Source organism: Rattus norvegicus, chromosome 4 (assembly GCF_036323735.1).
Source record: "Rattus norvegicus strain BN/NHsdMcwi chromosome 4, GRCr8, whole genome shotgun sequence".
NCBI classification, from domain to species: domain Eukaryota; kingdom Metazoa; phylum Chordata; class Mammalia; order Rodentia; family Muridae; genus Rattus; species Rattus norvegicus.
Window position 1 is genome coordinate 26075726 of NC_086022.1, and position 13621 is coordinate 26089346.

The 13621-nt window shown below is 39.7% G+C and overlaps 1 protein-coding gene across 5 annotated transcripts in view; it reads left to right on the plus strand.

The window, feature by feature from the left end:
- Positions 1–12332, plus strand: part of Crot (carnitine O-octanoyltransferase) — a 56329-nt gene extending 43997 nt beyond the window's left edge. For all 5 annotated transcript variants that reach the window (XM_039108454.2, XM_039108458.2, XM_006236004.5 and 2 more), the window contains 9 exons: positions 1042–1143; positions 3166–3249; positions 3323–3430; positions 3664–3794; positions 6696–6819; positions 7610–7688; positions 7774–7867; positions 7964–8083; positions 11418–12332. In XM_039108454.2, coding sequence (XP_038964382.2) covers positions 1042–1143; positions 3166–3249; positions 3323–3430; positions 3664–3794; positions 6696–6819; positions 7610–7688; positions 7774–7867; positions 7964–8083; positions 11418–11538 — 963 coding nt within the window. In that variant the 3' untranslated portion in view covers positions 11539–12332. The remainder of the gene's footprint in view (positions 1–1041; positions 1144–3165; positions 3250–3322; positions 3431–3663; positions 3795–6695; positions 6820–7609; positions 7689–7773; positions 7868–7963; positions 8084–11417) is intronic.
- Positions 12333–13621: the final 1289 nt, after the last annotated feature.

The following is a 13621-nucleotide window of genomic DNA, read 5'->3' on the forward strand; positions in this document are numbered from 1 at the left end:
CCCGCTTATTACCCCACCCTGCAAGTAATTGACTATATCATTCAGGTTTATTGAATACATTGACTGCTTAAGAGAGTTTAACTGTAAATGTGGCTTATTTTACTGTCATTTCCTAACCTTGGGTAATGCTTTTACCTCCAGGGAAACATTAGTAAAGTCTCGTCTTTTGGAAGAATTTGTTACTTCATAGCACATTCATCAGCATTAAATTATAGGGGAGAAAAATCCAAGATTAAAACCTTCTAGTTAAAACAATTTTTAGCTATGTTTCAAAGAGAAGGAAATTGCTGAAATAGTTTTTAAGGAATAATTCAGTGTTATTCAAATCATAGTCTATACTTGCAAATACAGATTGTAGCCCACTATAGTTAAATACACACACACACACACACTTAATTGAAGTTTCATAAAACAATGGCTACTTTTACTATCTGTCATGTACTCTGCCATTTCTCTTTTGTTTTATTATTTGTAAGGAATAGTATTTATTCTGTGTAAATTGTTTCAGGACTCAGTGTGTGAGGATCTACGGATTGAAAAATCCTGTGTGAGTGGTCTATGAGTTGTTAAGACATTAGTGATCTATGAGTTGTTAAGACATTAGTGGTCTATAGGTTGTTAAGACATTAGTGGTCTATGGGTTGTTAAGACATTAATGATCTATGAGTTGTTAAGACATTAATGATCTATGAGTTGTTAAGACATTAGTGGTCTATAGGTTGTTAAGACATTAGTGGTCTATGGGTTGTTAAGATATTTTACTCTTAGCTCTAGGCTTCTTACATTACCCAAGTTTCAGAAGGCGTCTGCTGTAATTATATGTATGAATAATCTGTTAACATTCAATTTTATGATCAGATTTTCATAATTTGAGATTTAAGAAATAGCTCAAGCCAGACCCAGAATTACCTGTTGAATCTTCACAAAACTACCATTTGATTAAATTTGGTTGATATAAAAGTGAACTGATACATATTCTTAAGTCTGCTTGTAAACCAGTGTTAAAACACTTTTAATTTTGAAAAATAAAATGTTTTATAGGTCTTTGAAATGCTTCTTGGTGGAGATCCAGCAGTGCGCTGGGGTGACAAGTCCTATAATCTGATTTCCTTTGCTAACGGAATATTTGGCTGTAGCTGTGATGTGAGTATGTTGTTACCAGGGTGTGTCTCCCCTCTGTAACTTCTTACATTGAGGGTACAAAGACTTATACCATACTGCGATACCTTACTGCCGTGTACTGTAGGTAAATGGTTTTTTAGTTTTAATATTATTATAATAAAATGTTTTGTTCTGAATTGTCAGTGAAAGCAGAACATAGGTCAGGTTCTGTTGTAGGCCAACAGTTTGGAGCATATCTACAAAAAGGATTTTGAATGTAATTTTTATGCAGAGTAATTTCCTAAAACCTATTGTTATCAAGTAGTTCTCCATGGGGAACAACATACCAGTTGATTGCCCAGTAACAAATGGTCATCCCTGTAAATATACAAGTAACATTGTACAGAATGAATAGGTTATATTTGCAAATACATGTGTGTGTGTGTGTGTGTGTGTGTGTGTGTGTGCGTGTGTGTGTGTGTGTGTGTGTGTGTGCGTGTGTGTGTGTGTGTGTGTGTGTGTGTGTATACACATTGCAAATAACAACCATCAATGATAAGAGGCCATGATTTCAAAGAGGGCAAGGAGGAGTACACAGGAGTGTTTGGAAAGAGGAAAGGGAAGGGGGAAATGATGTAATTATAGTATAATCTCAAAAGGAAAGGAAAAATATTTTTAAAAATCAGTGAAAACATTGAAAACCTATTTTCTTGCAAAAATTTCCATCCTAACTTGAAAGATAGCACTAGCATTTCAAGTAAGGACTGTGTAACTATTCCCAAAATGGCAGGATATGTGGAACAGTCGACCATGGATAGTAAAAAGTCTAGGGACTGCTACCATTTTACCCTTCACAAAATGACTACTTCCTTGTTTCTCTTGTACTGTTTCCCATGGATTTGACCAGCTCTGTCTTAGTCTTCCATTCAGGAAATCTGTGAACCAGGGAATGAAATAAAACAAAACCCCAAACCTCAGGCTTCAGTGGGCGTCTGTCTGTCTTGGTGTGGAGCGTGAACAGAGGGTTCTGTGTGCGTGTTAGGCCAATGATCTACTCTGAGCTACATCTCTGGTCTTGTGTTAGTGGTTTTATTAAGCATAACTTACTCAGTTTTATTTGATGGAATTTAATCTGGCATTAGCTTAGGAAGATGTTGGCTTAGTTATATTCTTAGATATGGGAAACCCATGCGTGAAGTCACTATAAAATATGTCCTCATTTTTGCAGTTAGAGCTGCTTTTCAGGTGCAGTGCCTGATGTGGTTATTGTATTTGCAGATTTAAGGTCACCGAGGCTCTCCTAGCTGTGTGACTAGCCAGCGTGTTCCAGTAGCTCCAGAAGAGGTCCTGGAGTAGTTCTCACTGGTTGCTATTGGCTTGTGTGAAACGTAGTCCTTGGGGGTTAAGTGTGCTCTCATAAGCCTGGCTTAGGCTGCTGTCTACCCTCGGAACATTGTGGGCAGATGGGTCTCCTTCAATGCAATATGAGGGATATTGTGGTTGCCTAAAGAATAGTGACGTAGCTATTCCAAAAGTAGGTGGGCACAAAAGTAGCACAGCCCATCCTTCTCACAGCACTTAGCATTACGAGTTATTTCTACAGAATCTAGGCATCTGTGTAGATCTGTGCACACTAGCCCTGCTTTCTAGTTCTTGGTGACCCTCTCTTAGCTAGATGTTCACGTTCTTCTTAACTGCTGCAGTCTGCTGTCCTCGCCTGATTTCTACACTCTACACTGATTTCTACACTGATTTCTATAATATTCTATAATATTCTCACAAGACACAGGGTATACCTGCTCCAACTCCCAGTAATGTCTTTGGATTGTAGTTCCAGTCAAACTCCAAGAGCCCTACTGTGTGCTTTCATTTTTGAATACTTGCTCATTTTTTCCTTGTCTTGAAAATCAGCAGTTCCTGTATTGTAAGACAGAGTTGTATCATTAGGGAGTCAGATACTGGAAGGCGGGCATACCTTATCAGTTCAAAGTAAAGAAAGTGAGAAATTCTGGGTCAGATTTTGATTTGACACAAACTACTCAACCTCGTGTGTTCTCATTTTAGCATGCTCCTTATGATGCAATGGTTATGGTGAACATTGCTCACTATGTTGATGAGAAGCTCCTAGAGACGGAAGGGAGATGGAAGGTATGTCAGGGCAAGCCCGTCGTCCTTCTCTACTGTTTTCCCCACAGAAATATTTAAAGTCTTCTATTTTCAGGGTTCAGAAAAAGTCCGGGATATACCGTTGCCAGAGGAGCTGGCTTTCACTGTGGATGAGAAGATACTGAATGACGTCTACCAAGCCAAAGCCCAACACCTCAAAGCAGTAGGTTTTAGTGTTTCTTTTAAGTTAGTAATGTGTTCTTTCTATTAGCTGACATATATGAAACTGTGGTTATTACTCAAAACATGGCTTCATAACATATCTTAAAATTATAACCTTAATACCTCTAATTCTTTATGCCTGGTGATTAATGCAAATAATCCTTTGATTCCCTTTGAACTTTGGAGTGTCACCTTTCTGTGATTTTTCACTGCTTCTGCTTGGTTCTCTGTTAGGCATCTGATTTACAGATAGCAGCATCTACCTTCACATCTTTTGGCAAAAAGCTCACTAAGAAGGAGGCCCTTCACCCTGACACCTTTATTCAGCTCGCTCTTCAGCTCGCCTACTACAGACTTCATGGACGGTAAGCCGTTGTCCTGGTTCATATCTTAACTTTACACGGCCATTGCTTCCTCACTTCACAGTGGATTTTCTCACCTGTTCTTCCCTTGGGGTCTCATCAGATTGGTAGAGCCCAGTCTGTGACAGTTGCGTATGTTTTTCTGTTGATTCTTCGTCAGGATCATTTGAAGGACCTAGGCTCTGAGAATGCCCTACCATGTGAAACCCCTGTGCACGCCTGTTCTGTCCCATACCATTTGCTCTCTTCAAGGTGCCTTTGACCCACACATTCTGTTACATTCTGATGAAATCCAATGTATTTCCTTTTTTATCAACGAAATCAAGCAAATCCCAAGCACCGAGGATTTTCCCATTTTCTTTCAAAATTGTGAGTTCTTTCTGTAGATCTATAATCCGTTTAAGTTCATCTTTTTATATGGGGGAAGAAAAGACTCGATGTTGGGATTCCATGTGTGTGTCCGTGCAGTTTTTTGTGGGTATTTAAGGGAAGAAGTTTATTATGGAAACTGGCTTACATAACTATAGAGGCCCCATGATATGCCAACCAAAGAAATGGCAAGTTGCTGCTACGATTCCAGGTGAGTACACATTCTTGACAAGAGAATCAAGTGACATAAGGTCCAGTCCAGTTCCAAAGGCCCAATGACCAGGAGCTCCCATGTCCAAGGCAGGAAACAATACACACTCCAGCTCAGATGGTAACTTTTCCTGTCCTCAAACTCATTTTTTTCTGTAGATTAATTTTTTTCACTAGATTAGGTGATGCCCACTCACATGGTAAGGACAAAATTTTTCCCATCCTTATAGTCCACTGATACAAATGCTGAAGTCATCTACAAACACCCATACTTTCTGGGCATGTGTCTTCCAAGGAAGTTAATACATGAAATTAATTTATGCCTTTTCCATATCCAGCTCTCCTTCCACTGTGGAGAACACTGCTTTCTCCAGGTGAATGGTCTTCGTTCCACCTCTGAAAGTCTGTTGACGGGAGGTGGGACACCTTGTTCTCAGCTCTCTTCAGTTGTCTTTCTCCTTCTTTTCTAAAAATTAGTTTTGTTGTTCTAAACTGAAAGGTGACTTGTTCAACATTTCCTTCTTTACAGGATTGTTCTGTCGATTTTGGAATTCTTGAAATTGTATATAAATTTTAGAATGAATTTTTCTAACTTTACAAAAAGCAGTATTAAGATTTGCATTTGAGTCTTTTAGCCACTTTTAGTTGAACTGCTGCCTGAATGTAGATTTAAGCCTTCCTTTTTTCCCACCAGTAGTTAAGTTTCAGTATCCAGTCCTGTACATTTCCTTAAATTTAATCTTCTTTTCAACGCTTTTATAAATGGAGTGGTTTTCTAAATTTCTGTTCATTACATCAAATCATCTGATTTTACCTCTTGATTTTATATCCTGAAATGTCATGGTCTTAGTTCCCACCAGTTAAAACAAAACGTTTTGGGTTTTCCAAATTCAAAGTCAGCTGCTCTGTGAGGAGTGTTGATTTTCCTCACTTCAGCTTGGTTCTCGCCTATATTTTTCTCGTGGTGCTGTTGTGTGGCTGGGGATGGAAAAGTAGACATTCGCTCCCGTGTGAGCTGGGCTCTCACAGAACCCTTATGCTGTTGAGAGCCTGGCCTGCTGTTCCTGTGCTGTTGAGTTTTGATTGAATGAGCATACATGTGTCAAGTGTTTTTCTGTCTGGACTGAGATGCATGGATGGGCTGACGAGTCATCTTGGCCACTGCTACCCTGGCTCCTCGTAACGGTAAATGCTAGTATTGTTTTACCTGTCACTGAGACTACTGAAAGCCCAGTTCAGTTTCTCTGCCTTACCAGTAATTTCCTGTTCGTCCTGCGTTCTTTCTGTTCACGAGTCTTAAGAAGTAACAGATCCCTTGGGCAGAGGAAAGTGGCATTCAACAGCTTATCAAACTTCAACTGTTTTCATCTTCCATCCACGAATTGGCCTGAAAACGCTGGCTCTCTTGACAGTTCTGCAAAGCCTTGAGCAACCTTTAAGAAAAAACAGCCTTCCTTACCTGTGGCATATGTAAGGCTGGCCTGCTGCAAACTGTGTGTTACAGCATCATGGGAAACATGGGCAGCAGGCTGTGTAGGCCCACGTGTTGCACTTGATTGATCTGCCTTTAAATGTTTAAGCCTAAGCATCCCGTTCCCTGTCTTCCTCCTGTTGCATTTCCTATTAATTTCTGTGTAGTTTTGTGTAGTTTCCTGAATCCCCAGTGTCTTCTAGTGTGAGGCCCTTTCTCTTCAGTTTTTAACTCCACAGAGCCAGTCGCACCACGCTAGTTGGCTTTTTTCAAAGCAAGGAAGTAAAAAGGACAACTCTATTTGTAACCTCATGGCCCTTTGCTTTTGCTGTATTCTCTGCACTAAAGCAAGTCGATAATTCCACTCCACATTCACAGTGTGCCAAAGCACAAATAGCACGCAGCGTAGGACCTTGGGGGCCTTCTTGGAGAATGCTGTCACAGCCCACAGTGCTTACATCCTAAAGCCGCTGAGCCTAGAAAGTAACCTCTGCCAGCTGGGTGGCCACTGCACACGCCTTTAATCCCGGTACTCAGGAGGCAGAGGCAGGCAGGCTTCTGTGCGTTCCAGGCCAGCCTGGTGTACAGATACAGAGCAAGTTCCAAGGCAGCCAGGGATGTTATACAGAGAAACTATGTCTCAGAAACACAAAAGAAAGGAAGCAAAAGAAAAAAATAGGCAAAGTTATCAGACTGTTTTCTTATTCTCTGGTTTTGAAAACAGCCTTTATAGAAAGTAACACTTTTAGGCTGACTTGTAGTCTCGGTCTGTGATCAGAAAATTGTTTTAGCATGTGGCTATATTTGTAATAACATTAGAAAATTATCTTCTGATACCCTTAAAACTATTTTAGCCCCGGTTGCTGCTATGAAACAGCTATGACAAGATACTTTTACCATGGCCGAACAGAGACTGTGCGATCTTGTACAGTGGAGGCCGTCAGGTGGTGCCAGTCCATGCAGGATCCTTCTGCCAGTGTGAGTATTGGACAGAAAAGACTGACAGAACTGGCCTCTCAATGGTGTTTTTGCTTCTATTCCCCTGATTATTTTAAGACATTTTCCTAAGGTTTGCCAAGTATTAATTTGCCACTGATATATGTGCCCAGGAGGACGAGGCATCAGATCTGAAAAGCCCATGGGTGTACTTTCTAAGGCAGACGTCTTCTGTACTGAGGTTTTCAGCAATGTTCATCTACCTTTAGACCAGCAGCAGTACAAAGTAGAACTTTGCAAAGACCTTTAGAAGGATGCTTTTCATCATGCAGCGAATGTCTAGTTCCTTTTTGAAGTCACTAGGACTAGAACCTGATGTATGTGTTGAGTTTTGAATACTTTTAAGTATTTAGACAACAGTGTGTTTCTTCCCTGTCATTTTGAAATATTGCCTGTTTTAGTTTGGAAAGACATGATTATGTTAGTTAATAGAGGGATTAATTTTGTAGTTAGTTATATTTTAATTTTTAAGTTCCACTTTTTTTTATTAGTATTATAAGTGTCTCAAAGCAGTTGTCAACACTGCTCTTTCCAATTTTAGGGAAGAAGACAATAAAAAAAAATCAAGGCTTATGGGGAGGGCAGGGCGGTGTGACTAAGGAGAGAGAGAAGCAAGCCTCAGAGTTCTACTGAGGGGTCTTTCCTCCTCCTCCCTTACCCCGCTCCAGCCACTGGATGAGTCTTCTCTTGCTGCTTTGGGTTTCGTAGAGTTTGGTATTGAGTTCATGTATAGATCTGTTTTGAAAATTAACTGTTTTCATTTGTGACACAGCTCCTTGAACGTCAGCAAAAGATGTTAGACGCTTTTGCAAAGCATAACAAGATGATGAGAGATTGTTCCCATGGAAAAGGTACTTAAGCTTGAATCGTTCTTGTTTAAAAAATCTTTTATTGGAAACTCTTTTTTCTGATATCAGGCTTGGAATTTCCTTGCAGGATTTGACCGTCACCTTTTAGGCCTTTTGCTCATAGCAAAAGAGGAAGGCCTCCCTGTTCCAGAACTGTTTGAGGATCCACTTTTCTCCAGAAGGTAATTTGGGGTAATGGTGCATCACCATTCTCTCTGGGTATTAGAAGGAGCACAGCATCTGCAGCCTAATGGACATCTTTTCTTTGTGCCTCACAGTGGAGGAGGTGGGAATTTTGTGCTGTCAACAAGTCTGGTTGGTTACTTACGAATTCAGGGAGTCGTGGTTCCCATGGTACATAATGGATACGGCTTTTTCTACCACATCAGAGATGACAGGTAAGCCTACTCTACTGCCCTTTAATCTTCAGATACAGTAAGAAGCGTAACTCGTTTCTGATTTTAGTATTTTTCTATTCTGTGATCTTACTCACATTACCTGCCATTTGCTACAGGACCAGACACTTTGCCACCTGGGTACTTAACATGTATTATATTTCTCTCCTCTGCTTTTGAGATCCTTGTAAAATCACCGTCTGGGGGCTTTTATGCTGATTGACATTTCAGGATATTTCAGTAACATCCTGTGTTACAGTGACATCATCTGCGAAACCTGTACATTTAAAAAAATATATTTCACCATACAGGGTATTTTGGGCAAGTTAAAGTGTATATAGCCCTCTATATTTGTGGGTCTACCTGCAGTCTAAAGTCAAGCTTGGGGCATTTCATGTGGGACGCAGAAAACTGAGTAATAATATGAATAGTCCATTAGTATTTTAGTTTCTAGCATATTGTTTTCATACATTTCCTTCTGGCAGATCTTATTTTCTGCTTCCCTGCCGGATGACTTGTGTGCAGTTAGTTACGTAAGTGTCACTTATCACTGTAGGCTTCTGAGGTGGTGGATTGTATAGCACAATAGGATTCCATTTGTGTACACTGAGGGACAAATTAAAAATTAAATAACAAGTTTTACATCAATTTTGATATTTTTCCATAAAAGAGTTCAAGGTTACTCAAGATGCCCAAAGTAATAATTGAGCATCAGTTTTAACATATTCCCTGATACATAATAGGCTCTGTGTTATATCAGTGGCATGAGTTTGGGCCACAGATAGCTCACTTTCTTAAATGACTTTCAATGATCCTGGGATGAAGATCCATTCACTCATTTAGGAGGTATTTAGAGGACCGTAACAGTATGCCCTGTGTTTTGGTGCTAAGGACAGAAGACAAAGGAGATCCTCTTCTTAAAGGCTTTATCCTCAACTTGGAGGTAGGAGTCAGTAATGAAGTCCATGAAGGACATCACCTGTTACCACATCAGATACAGCTTTCTAGAGTCTGCTGCTGGTACATGAGCCAAGCCACCATCCCTTTTCACTTACATGCTATACCCTATGAACCATGAGCTGTCCTCTCTGTGGAAGCCGTGCTCAGTGCCCGGCCAGGTGGCTCAGTGGTTAAAGGTACTTCCTTCTAAGCCTGATGACTCTGCAACCTACATGGTGGAAAAACTCAGGTCATGCCATTCTTTAAAACCATTCAGTAAAATGTCAAGTCTTGCCAGAGACCGTATGATTGCACTCTTGACTGTCATTGACTCTGTCTTCTGTGATGTACACCATATTTCATTTACTCCAGCCACACTAAGCTTATTCCCTGAATTTTCAATAAGCTCCCACCTCAAGGTGGGTGCACTTGTTTAATTTGCCAAGTTTTCTTCTTTGAGCTATCTGGAGGGATACCCCAACACTGATGCACATAAATATTTACTAAATGGCCCTTCCTGCAAGCCTAATTGACACTGCTATCTCTCAGATGAAACACTTGGGGATTGTGTCAATTTTTCTTTTCATTGTCAAACTTGAAGATTGTATGATTTAAAATGGTTTGACATAGCACTTTTCTTTAAGTGTGCTACATTCTTTTGTGAAAAAGATACGACATATGAAAAACAGACAGCTACTTAACATTTCTGTTGCATTGTCCAGGACAATCACTGGATGATGCTTCCACTTCGTAATAATGTCCGCATCATTTTCAGTACTCTAAACCATAATTACGCTGCACCCTTTTATCTCATTTTCAGTGACTCCAAATGTTCTCACTGCCATGAACTCTGCTTTAGATATCACAAGTTTGAATAGCTCAGGCTTTCATATGAAGGGCTTATCCATGTAGTAAAGAGTCATTTACAGTCTCCTATGAGATAAATCTACATTGTTTAATTACTTTGCTATCGTGTTTTCCTACCATTGCAAATTAGTATATATGCTAGAGGCATAATATGCCCTTTGTTAGTTCATCATGTGATTTCCAACTGTACATTTTTATGAAGTATTGTACTAGTTTGGAGACAAAAGTAGTATAACTTCAAAGCATTTTTCACTGTTCAATGTCATCCAAGTTTCTTTATGAATCATCCAAGTACAAAAGGCTGTTTCTGTCATTCAGAAACATAACTGAGCTATTTGAAAAACTAAATTCTTAAATACAAATAATTTTAAAAACAGTTTTGATATTATTAAATATTTGAGAATTTTGTTCACAGTACAGTTGGAATATAACTCATATTGCTCTTGAATTATTAGATAAAATTAAGGTACGACTTCAGGATTCCTATATATATTTCAGTATATGCTATAAGCACCCAAAGCCAGCTTCCTCTGTCTAAGAGTGTAACTGAATTGTAGCTTAACTTCTTAGCATGAAAGGCCCAGGTTCATTCTCTAACATTGCTCCCCTAAAAGCTTCATCACTAAATACTAGGACAGGGGGGCAAGAGTGTGCTTCTATTCCATTTTGCTTGAGCTAAAGCCCACGTCAAAGATGTGCTTTACCATCGTTTCCAATGATGTGAAGGTCGCATGGCTGGCCAGAATCTTTACCCTGTATATTTGGCTTTGATATTTATCCATAAGCTTCTTTAAGACTTTGCAAGGCTAGTCCACAAAAGGTAGGAACCACATATTCTGTTGGGAGTCTAGCAAAAGCGAGGTTTTTCTCCTATTTACTTGAGCTCCCTGGGGCTCCTTTGCTTACTTTCCAGATCTGGAATTGTACCATTAGGAGATGGTAGAAGGCAAGCTTTGTCTTAGGAGACCACTTTAGCTCATGTAGAAATAGCTTTTCTTAGTCTCTTATCTGTCCTTTAAAAAATGTTTGTCAAGTGATAAACAGGTCAGATTTCCTTACAGAGAATGGCATGAGATCATACTGTAGCCCATTCCAGTATCAACTTTTAGGAAGAAGTTCCTTGTGGGGTTTTATTCGTTTCTTTGGTTAGATTGGTATGTGGTTGAGGGTTGGTTGGTTGGCGGTTAGTTGGTTGATTGATTGGTTGGCTGGTTGATTGATTGGTTTGTGCTTGATTAGTGGTTGGTTGATTGTTTGGCTGTTTGGTTATTTGTATTTAGACATAAGCTTCTGCAACTTTGTCCAAAAGGTGCTTGTGGACTATTGTCCTTGGGCATTGTCTAATCCATTGAGGTAGGGATTCCACAGCATGGTATAAATGAGTTAACTGTGGTTCTGTCTTCTTCTGTCAAGTTACATATACATAACATCACCAAGAACTCACATTTTATGTCTGAGCAGCCAGGTAGAACACCCAGCATCACAACTTGGAACCTATGACTTAATGGTTCATGTGCTGTGTATTTCACAGGTTTGTGGTGACATGTTCATCCTGGAGGTCATGTCTTGAGACTGATGCAGAAAAGTTAGTGGAGATGATTTTTCATGCTTTCCACGATATGATACATCTGATGAACACGGCTCATCTTTAGAGACTCAGAGACATACAGGTCACAGAAACTGGGTACGGAGAATGGGATGGTGATACGACATGGAAGGAATGTTGACTTAAAGGAAACCTGTTAATGCAGGGATTAGAGAGGGATGCACTCTAGATTTATTCTACCTTAAAGCCTTCTGTGTTGCAACAGCAATGCAAACTCAGACATAGTGAATAGAACTATGCAATGTTTTAAGCCTCAACAATGCACATCTGTATATTTTAACAATACAAATCCTACTCTAATGTTAAAATATTTTTGTTGGCACATGTGTAGGTTGCAAGTCCTCTGTGAACATAATTATAGAGTATTTCTCAAGCACTTTAATACTTTCTAATGGCCAGAGGGTATAAAACCCATGGTTAGATGCTAATTTCCCTGACATCAGTGCCTTCTACATCCAGCACAGGAGTACAAGCCTATGAGATTTCATGGGAAAACCACTATTGTTCAATATTGATCTAAAATAGCTCCTTTGAACAGACAAAAGTATCAAGTTGTATTAGAAAAGAATATTAGCAAAACTCATTATGATATGTTGTAATTAATTTTGTGAATATAAAATCAAAACACTTCCATTTAAATCTACTTGGTAGAGTTAGTGGCTTTTAAAGGGTTAAATGTCGAGTATGATTCTCAGAACTTTATAATTATTTCCCACTGTTATTCAAAATGTTAGCATATAGACATTCTCCCATTGTAATTCAGTGTTTATATTCTCAAAGAATAAAGCATCCAGAATCCTTGTAATTTCTCATTTATTTTCAATAAAAATGATTCCTGATTGCTTTCTTCATATTTTCTTATATCAGCTAAATACTGTGTAGTAATCCACTTAAAACAGTGTCTGGACTGAAGAGATGGCTCAGAGATTAAGAGCACTGGCTCTTATTTCAGAGGATCCAGGTTCAATTTTGTGGGGAGGGTAAGCCTGGAACCCTTGGAAAAGGTAAGTGTGTATAGTGTGTTTTTTGAAGTGATATAACAAAGACACATGCTCTACTATGTTCATAGCAGCCTTATTTATAATAGCCAGAAGCTGGAAAGAACCCAGTGCCCTTCAACAGAGGAATGGATACAGAAAATGTGATACATCTACACAAGGGAATATTACTCAGCTATCAACAACAATGACTTTATGAAATTCATAGGCAAATGGATGGATCTGGAAAATATCCTGAGTGAGGTAACCCAATCACAGAAAAACACACATGGTATGTACTCATTGATAAGTGGCTATTAGCCCAAATGCTTGAATTACCCTAGATGCACAGAACACATGAAACTCAAGAAGGATGACCAAAATGCAAATGCTTCACTCCTTTAAAAGGGGAACAAGAATACCCTTGGCAGGGAATAGGGAAGCAAAGTTTAGAACAGAGGCAGAAGGAACACCCATTCAGAGCCTGCTCCACATGTGGTCCATACATATACAGCCACCAAACTAGATAAGATGGATGAAGCAAAGAAGTGCAGGCCGACAGGAACCGGATGTAGATCTCTCCTGAGAGACACAACCAGAATACAGCAAATACATAGATGAATGCCAGCAGCAAACCACTGAACTGAGAACGGGACCCCCGTTGAAGGAATCAGAGAAAGGACTGAAAGAGCTTGAAGAGGCTTGAGACCCCATATGAACAACAATGCCAACTAACCAGAGCTTCCAGGGACAAAGCCACTACCCAAAGACTATACATGGACTGACCCTGGGCTCCAACCTCATAGGTAGCAAGGTATAGCCTAGTAAGAGCACCAGTGGAAGGGAAAGCCCTTGGTCCTGCCAAGACTGAACCCCCAGTGAACGAGATTGTTGTGGGGAGGGTGGTAATGGGGGGAGAATGGGGAGGGGAAGCCCATGTAGAAGGGGGGGGGAGGAATGAGGGGGATGTTGGCCCAGAAACCGGGAAGAGGAATAGCAATCAAAATGTAAATAAGAAATACTCAAGTTAATAAAGATAAAAAAGAATGAAAAAGAAAGAAAGAAAATGGGAAAACCTGGAAGGGGTCTTACTAGTGTGCACCCAGGGTGCTATAGATAGAAGCCATCTTTGGAAATGAAGTATTTTAGACT